The 8,815-nt window shown below is 38.5% G+C and overlaps 1 protein-coding gene across 1 annotated transcript in view; it reads right to left on the reverse strand.

Moving 5' to 3' along the window:
- Positions 1–8,815, reverse strand: part of ITPR2 (inositol 1,4,5-trisphosphate receptor, type 2) — a 732,333-nt gene that overhangs the window by 546,564 nt on the left and 176,954 nt on the right. The window contains exon 9 of the mRNA XM_006895058.1: positions 4,741–4,836. Within this exon, the coding sequence (XP_006895120.1) occupies positions 4,741–4,836 (96 nt within the window). The remainder of the gene's footprint in view (positions 1–4,740; positions 4,837–8,815) is intronic.

Below are 8,815 nucleotides of genomic sequence, written 5' to 3' on the forward strand. Positions count from 1 at the left end.
ACGAACTTGGAGAAATGATGAAAGTTATACAAGTGTTCAGGTCACTTATTCATAGGGTTGCTGAGTCATCTACGACTCCATGGCACTTAACAACAACATAGCCACACATACACAAACAAACCAGGCCTCATTATGGCGGATACATTCAAGAGATGATTAAACACAAGACTATTTAAAACTAATTCTTAATATACATAAGATTCTAAACTAACATACAGGTTAAGTAGTTACGGTTTTGCCTAATTAACCAAATGAAGACTATTGAAGAGTTGGGAAATATGTGTTTACTGCCATCTGGTGGAAATTTTGCTTATCTACAAACAAAGAAGCTAATTTGTCTAAAGGGCATTATCAACTCTTTACCAATCCAGGCAGTCTAATCGACTTACAGAATAGGACAGAGGAGAACTGTCCCAAAGAGTTTCTAAGACTATAAACTTTTACTGAAGCCGACTGGCTCGGATTTCCCCCACAGATCCACTGAGTGAGTCTGACCCACAGACCTTTCAGGGAACAGTCCAGATTCTGTGTTGTCCTACCAAAAAGTAATGCAATTACTTTCTCTGCCAATTGGGAGCTCCCCTACATTAATAAAGTGATATAAGGAGAAGATCTATGAGAAAGTGGTGTTGAGTGTAGAATGTGCTGTGCTGTGAAATAAAGGCTGTATAAAATAATACAACTGCTTACCATCCTCCTCCTGTCATCTGTGACACACAGACACTATTGGAACAGAGCTAGTAATGTACCAATTTATATAGGCTGCGAGTATAACTACCCGTTAATAAAGCCCAGGTATTATCTGCCAAAGTCCCAAATGTCTTTATTGCATGATTCCTATCAATCCTTTAAAACAAGAGCTGGCTGACAGGGCTTGCAAGGCTATAAACCTTTACAGGAGCAGACCGCTTCACCTGTCTCTGTAGGGCTACTGAGGATTAAAACAGTCAATATTTCAGTTAGCAAGCCAGTGCTTCACCCACTGCACTGCCAGGGCTCCTGAATGCCTGCACTTATGTTGTTGTTATGTGCTGTCATATCAGAATCAACTCATAGCTGATCCTCAGGTGGATTTTCAGAGGCTGTAAATCACACAGAGGGGACTGCCCATTTTCCTCCCAGAGAGCAGCTGGTGGAATCGAACCATATCTTTTGGGGTTAAACAGCTCAACTCCTTACCGCTAGGCCATCAGAGCTCCCAGTGCCTGCTGTTGTATTGTCTTATAATATTGTCTACAACTTCATTTGGGCATCCCACATCTCTGACAGTGTCCCCTTGGCAACTTCTACAAAGACTGTGGCTTGATGTCTCTACAATTCTGAGTTCATTCATTTTAAGATCCAGGGAAAACTTCACTGCCTGCAAAGGCCATCAACAGCAGTGGGTTAGGCTGCACTTTCACCTGAGCAGAAGATATGGCTATGCCAGGATCTTGTCTGAACTTAGTTGACAAAGGAAGTATATAACTTCACCTAATGAATGTCCGTATTTTGAGGCTATAGTCTCTGATGTTAGAATACTACACAGAAGCACCTATACTGTTATGTTCCTAAAAAGCAGTCAAAAATGGATACCTTGTTTTCATATTTCAGATATTCAATGCTTCATTTTCCTTCTCACACCTTGCCATAAAAAGATGTGCCCATAAAATATTAAAAGTCAAATAAAAGATCCTCCAAATACACCAATCTCTTTGACAGCCAAAATAGCATGTGGCATTTGAAGTCATCGTCTCCAGAGGCAAATTGAAAAGACAATTTCACATCCTTTTGTAGAAATGAATTACATCCTTTTTTCCCATTTTTCATCATTTCATTTGTGTACAGAGGTCTTGGACTTATATTAAGGTAATAATCAGTGTGATTCCTAACAACTGTATGATTTGTACATATTAATGACAAAGAAAACAGCAATGTGTAGGGAGCTCTGGTGTCTTAGTGATAAGGAGTTAGCTGCCAACCCAAAGGCAGACAGTTCAAATCCATCAGTTAACTCTGTGGGAGAAAGATTTCAATAGCTTTAAAAAGCTACTGTTTACAAAGAAAACTGTAGAGAAGAGCACTAACAAAAAATATGTTATTGTTGCTAGGTGCAGTCGAGTTGATTACCATCCATAGTGACCCTATAATAACAGATCTGAACCCTCTTGTATGCCATCTTCACACTTTCTGACACACTAGAGCCCAATGCAGTAGTCACTGTGTAAATCCACCTGATTGAGGGTCTTCCTCTCTTTCACCATTCTTCCATCTTTTCAAGCACCAGTTCCCTTTCTAAGAAAGAGTGCCTTCTAGCAACATGCCCAAAGTATGTGAGATGACACTTTACCATCACTGCCTCTGAAAAGCACTCTGACTGCACTTTCTCCAAGATCCATTTGTTATTTTGGCAGTCCATGGGATGTTCAGTACTCTTCTCGAACACCACAGTTCAAAAGACATCAATTCTTTTGTCATCTTTATGTCCAGCTCTCAGATGCATTGCAAGGGATCATAAAGACCATGGCCTAAATCAGATGTACCTTGATCCTCAAACTGACATTACTCCTAACTAATTTAAGTCCCTAAGTGCAGACTTACCCAGTGCAATATATCTCCTTATTTCTTTACTCCTGAAACTAAGGGTGTTAATTACGGATCCAAGTAAGATGAAGTTGTTGATCGTTTCAATCTTTGCTCCATCTATCAGGATGTTGTCTATCTGTCCAGTGGTAAGAATCTTTGTTTTCTTGACATTGAGATGTAATCCATTATGAAGGCTGTATTCTTTGATCTTCTGCAACAAGTGCTTCAAGTCCTCCTCACTTTCACCATGCAAGGATATGTCATCTACATAATGCAGGTTATTGATCAGTCTCACTCAGATCCTGATGGCACATATTTCTTTATAAGATCCAGCTTCTGGAGTAGCATCCACTTCCTAAACAACAAGCCTCTGGAAACTCTATGAAGTCTGATGAATGACAATGGTTATGGAGAGGCTACAGGCCTTCTGTTCACTGGGTGGCTAAGAGTCATGCTAAACTCGATGGCAATCAACAACAACATACAGACTGAATAGGTATGGAGAGAGAATACAACCCTGACATACTCCCTTCTCAATTTTATATCATGCAGTGTTCTCTTGCTCTATTCACCTCCTGGTCTCGGTATAGGTTTCACCATAAGCACGATTAAGTGCTCTGGGATTCCCATTCTTCTCAATTCTTCTATAACAAAAGATATAGAAGGATCTAATGTTAATTTCTTATCTTCTATTTGGTGTCTTGTTAGGAGGCTTCAAAGGTTACCTTTCCAAAAAATGACTTCAAAATACTGTGGTATAAACATACCTAGATCACAAAGTTATGTTTTATTTAGTTGAACATTATTTGTCAAATATTTACAAAATAAGAATAACCCCTATTTAATTACATATTAAATACAATTAAACTTGAGAGCCTAACTCTCTGGGTACTAACCACAAGCCACCAGGACTTGACTTTATTTTATTCTATTAACAATCTACTTATAGCAATGTTATGATTATCCTCAATTTCCAGAGGAGGAAACTGGAACTTCGAAAGACTGATATTTTCCAAGCACGCACCACATGCTGCTCACATACACTGAAATTTTCTGCTTTCCATCCTCTAAATTGATGGAATTCTGAAAACTTCTTTTTTTAGATTCATTCACTCATTCATTCAGGAACTGTTCATTAAATGTTTTGTAAGTGCTGGACATTGTTCTACATACTAAAAATATCTTAGAGATGAAGTACAGTTTTGACCCTCATGGAATATATATTCTTTTGCCAAAGAGAGTCAATGAACAAAGAAATTCCGTTTACAGTAAGTCAGATAGAAAGAGTGAAACGGTCCCTTCAGTCACATACTATGGAAACTTAACAGCCATTCCCCACATCATCTTCTCATCCATCCTGAACTCACCAAATAGCCTCACCAGCCCTACTCCTTTCCTAACCCTCCCTCACCTCCAAAGCCAAAAGTAATATTCAAAATTCCAAGATTCATTTCTGATTTAGAACCCCAGAAAGAACTCTATATTAAAATAGAGAAACAGAGTTGCAGAGAATAAAATGAATGAATGATTTTTCAGCCATCTGAAAAAGAACATTTTCAAAAATATTCTTAAAATGGATAACCAAAATATAACTAAGTCAGATTTCAAAATTCCATGAAGTTAGTCCTACCACTTTTCATATCTACTTGGCTGTCAACATGCTTCCAATGGAAAAAGAGAAGACTTGGAAATGTTTTTACCATTTTTATCTATGATTTTAGGTTAATTCACTATCTCAGGAAGAAAACTCTTTTCCTCTTTCATGTTTTCAACAATAAAAGCCATCCACCAGTGAGAGAGTGGCCACTAAAGATAAGCCTGGAATTATCTGGACTATCCTAAATCAACACGAATGAATCATACTCCCAGTGTAGGCAGATATTCTGAGAGAACAAAGTTAAATTTTTCACACTTACACAATTATATATAGTTGTAAATTCCATACTTCTTTGCTCTAATCTTTACAGGAAAACTACAACTGATTGTGTTGATGTTGCAATTGTTGTTTTCATTTTCAAGAGAAAGATTAGTCTCTGATTTTGATTAGATATGTATATAATAACATGTAATTCAGAAGATAAAAGCAATAATCAAAATTGCATAATGATGTTTCTACAAGTAGAACATCTTTTTGAGAACCCAGCAGCATGATCCCTATACGTCCATTAGTCTTACCTCAGCAGCCAAATAGTTCCCAGTTGCAAGATGTTTGAATCTAAACAAGCTGTTCCACTGTCCTGCACCCCCACGGCAAGGGTCATGGTGAACAACCTACAGACAAAGAGAGCAAGGAAGTAATGGTTAAATGGTCTCATGCTGCTGGCAAGCAAATGCTACCCGTTTACATGCGTGTTTTGTTGCTAATGTTGACCTGTCAAATCTCTGTTTTCATGAGAATACCATGTGCACTTAAAAAATGCTCCATAAATAAGAGACATAGTATAATAACATATAACTCATTGTAGATATATGATGTTCTAGATCTGCAAATGTAGCCTGACTAATGAGAACATGATTCCAAGGCCAAAACTAGAACTACTAGGAGGTCTGCCACCATACTCCCACCTTCACTCATTTAACAAATTGTAATAGAACTCAGAATCAAGTATTCTCCCAGGCAATGAGGGCATATTGTTGCTGTTGTTATGTCCCATAGAGTACATTAGCTCTGAAACCTGTTCATGAAATTCTGAGCCATTATTTCTCCAGTCACTGAGTCAATCTCTCTCATCCAGGGTCTTCCTCTACTGCACTGTCCCTCTACCCTTACAAGTATGATATTCCTTCTCCAAGGACTGGCCCTTCCTGATCACTTGTCCAAAGTATGTCAGATGGAAAACTAGAGCTTTCATTTTAATGGTGAAGAAAGTAAACTAGCAAATGAGTGTGCAAGATTTGGCAAGTGCCAAGAAGGATGCAAAGGAACCAGGAAAGCTACTTTGGAAATGGTAGTCACACTGTCCACTGTGACAAGATGATGTGTCAGCTGAAATAGAGACGATGTGAATGATCCAGCCATGCAGAGAGACTAGAACAGATCATTCCAACAGGAGAAAACAAGTGTCCATGGTCTAGACTGGCTTAACTGTTAACTTTCCCCATATATGTGTGTTTGACTAACATGGACAACCTTCCTTTGAGCTGGCCTCGCCCCAAATGCTGAGCCATAGGCAGAGCTGGTGATGAGCGTGGTGGAAGCTCTGCTGTAGCTGTTTATGCTACGTGTCTGCTCCAGTAGAAAATCTCAGGTTCTACAGGCCAAAGACTATTCCATTTTGAGGCCCATGCAACCAGTTACTATGTTATTTTTGTCATGTAATGTAACATCTCAGAGTTTTGTTTCTTCATGTGTAAAATGGGATGAATTCATAAGATTGTTGTGAAGATTGAGGATTTTTTTTAATTTATGTTGTTTATTTTTCATCTCAATGAACATCTACAGAGATTTTGGGATTCCATTCATTCATTGTTGCACCCTTCTCCCCGCACAACCCCCGCCCCCCCCCGAAGATTGAGGATCTTAAGGCATGCTGGAACTCTAGGGCAGATTTTTATTACTGTCCTTCACCTAATTAGGAAATTGCCTTCTTTTTCTTGTTAATGAGAGTCAGCCCCTCCCTCAAGCTCTATATACTAACATGCCTTATTCTGGATTCCAGGTTCTTTCTCATCCTCTACTCCCACAGGTCAAACATGATAAATGTGAAAATATTTCAAAGTCTATGAACTCTTAAAAAATGCTTCTGCTATAACTAAAAAGCTTTTGCTAATCATGCCACCCATTATGACCTTGTACATATCTGATCTCGTACTCCTTTCAGAGAATCAGAGATGACTTTGAGGACCCGATACCATCTTCTGGCTGTCACACACAAGTTTCTCTAACATTACTCAAAACTCAACCTCACTGCCAGAGAGTTAGAACTGATTAGAGCAGGTTTCCAAGGTTGTAGATTGCATAGGAGGAGAGTGTTCATCTTCCTTTCACAGAGCCGCTGGTGGATTTGAACCACCAGAGAGGTGCCAGCTTTGGGTTAGCAGCACAACTCACTATGGACTATGCTGCCAGAGCCACAAATAACCTGAAGGCCACTCACAGATCTCCAGACTTAGAGCTCCTATCCTGTACACCATTAAGTCTAACAATAATGTCCTAGCTACCCAGGAGACATTCTGAATGAAGACTTGAGAGAGGGAGGATGGCTGTTGCTATTAAGAGCCCCTGAGTCAATCTTGTAGTGACAGCAACTGCCCCCAGGGGGGGTTCTTTGGCTTTTATCTGAGGAGCAGCTGGGTAGGTTAGAACTGTCAAAGTTTTTGTAGTAATTGAGTGCTTAACTATGATACCATAAGGGTTTCTTTGGAGGAAGGGGGAGTTTTATCTAAGGTGTATCAAAATTATCTCGGAGGGTACTGTTGTCATTTAATTAGCTGTGGCTAAGATTGCAATGCATAAGACACTCCAGCATTTGCTAGATATTGTGTCATGCTACTCAGCACCATCTTCATCCTTGAAATTCCATCCCAGAATCACAGGAACTGGTTTCATCAGCAGGGCTATGGACAGTGCTCCCACGAGAACGGAAAGCACGAGAGAGTGAAAAAGAAGCTTCTCTTTGAGCTCCAGTAACAATGGCGGATGCAATCAAGTTAGTGCAGACTGATAGCCTTGAGTGGGCAAAGTTTCTCCCAGGGTTTGAGGCCACAGCATCCAGGTACGGGCAAAGTATGGGAGCTCAAAGAAAGTGCAGAAGCAGCTTCTAGGAGTGCCTCATCTTCAAATAAGGCCACCTAAACTACCCCAATTTTCCTCCTCCAGTCTTCTCAATACTGCTTAAATAAATTTCTCATATGAAGTACCTTTATGCTTGAAATATCTGAGTGATTTTTATTTCCTGACTGATAGAGCACACACAAAAAAGCAATGCCTCAAATTCTATACACACCCTTCAAATGTCCTTTGGAAATAAACCTTTCGTAAATATAAATTGTAATCCTTTAGTACACAATCATACTAATAAGTTTTTATATCAAGGTAAATGAAAAGTGCAATAACTTAAGAGAAACTCACTATGAAAAGAAAAATTTAAATGAAAGAAAGAGTACTACAAAATTATTGAATCATTTATTTACTCTTTCCATTCTGTCTGCCTAAAATATAATATCATTTCCAACTGCACGTTTATTTGGGAACAGTTTTAGTGCAGGGTTACAGTTATCGCAAAAGCTATAAAACTAATGGCAAATAATCATAAAGAAGATTTAACATTTCCTTTAACAGACTCAAACACAATATAGGCAGTAACACATGAAATCCAGCAAACTCATTCATTGCATTTCATTAATAAAACTGTAAAACAATATTTCATCTTATTCTATCCATCCATACTTTTAAAAAAAAATTGAACACAATAATAAGAAACATACAAAGTGAAAATATATGTAGTGATCATCTGTTTATATTGTTTAACTGGAATAGTATTTATCTTATTAAGACTGTAGACTCTGGTTGCCTGGTGAGTAGGAAGTTGTGCTTCCACCCTAAAGATGGGTGATTCAAATTTACCAGCTGGATAAAGACGGGCGATCTCTTCTTCACTGATTTACAGCCTCTGAAAGTCAAACTTCCCAGAGGTGTACCTCACAAGTTCTCTGCAGTGGCTTTGGCGGGGTTCCCTCAGTGCCCAGCAATGTCCAGTGGGACAGTACACAACAAACAAAAGATTGATAGTTTAAGTCCACCAAAAAGTGTCTCAGAAGAAAACCTGGCAATCTATTTATGAAAAATGAGGGTCATTGAAAACTTTATAGAGCATATTTCTACTCTGAGCACACGAGGTCACCTTGAATCCGAATCAGTGCAGTAGCAATGGGGTGTTGTTCGGGTTAGCCTTACATTTGTAACTAAGGATCAGTTTGTTAGCATAACATCACACTCATTTTTTGTTTGGTTGTTTGTTTCAGTGGTATAAAATTTGCCTTGTTTACTTGTTACTTTAATTTGGCTACTTCTCATTCTCACATTTTCATTTGTGTACAAATGATATACTCTGTTATTGCTTGTCCTAATCCAGTGGTTCACATTTACTCCTCTGCTTTTGCATATTCCTATATTTTTTTTAAATATGAACTATGTTTTATTTCTTTAAATTAATTTTAAGGAAAGTTTACAGAGATTTTGGATTTCCATTCATTCATTGTTGCACTATTCTCCCTATGCAACCTCCAGCTCAGTTCACTCTTCTCTTTG

The sequence above is a fragment of the Elephantulus edwardii genome, unplaced genomic scaffold (genome assembly GCF_000299155.1).
Source record: "Elephantulus edwardii isolate Elephantulus edwardi_28Jun2011 unplaced genomic scaffold, EleEdw1.0 scaffold00157, whole genome shotgun sequence".
NCBI lineage: Eukaryota > Metazoa > Chordata > Mammalia > Macroscelidea > Macroscelididae > Elephantulus > Elephantulus edwardii.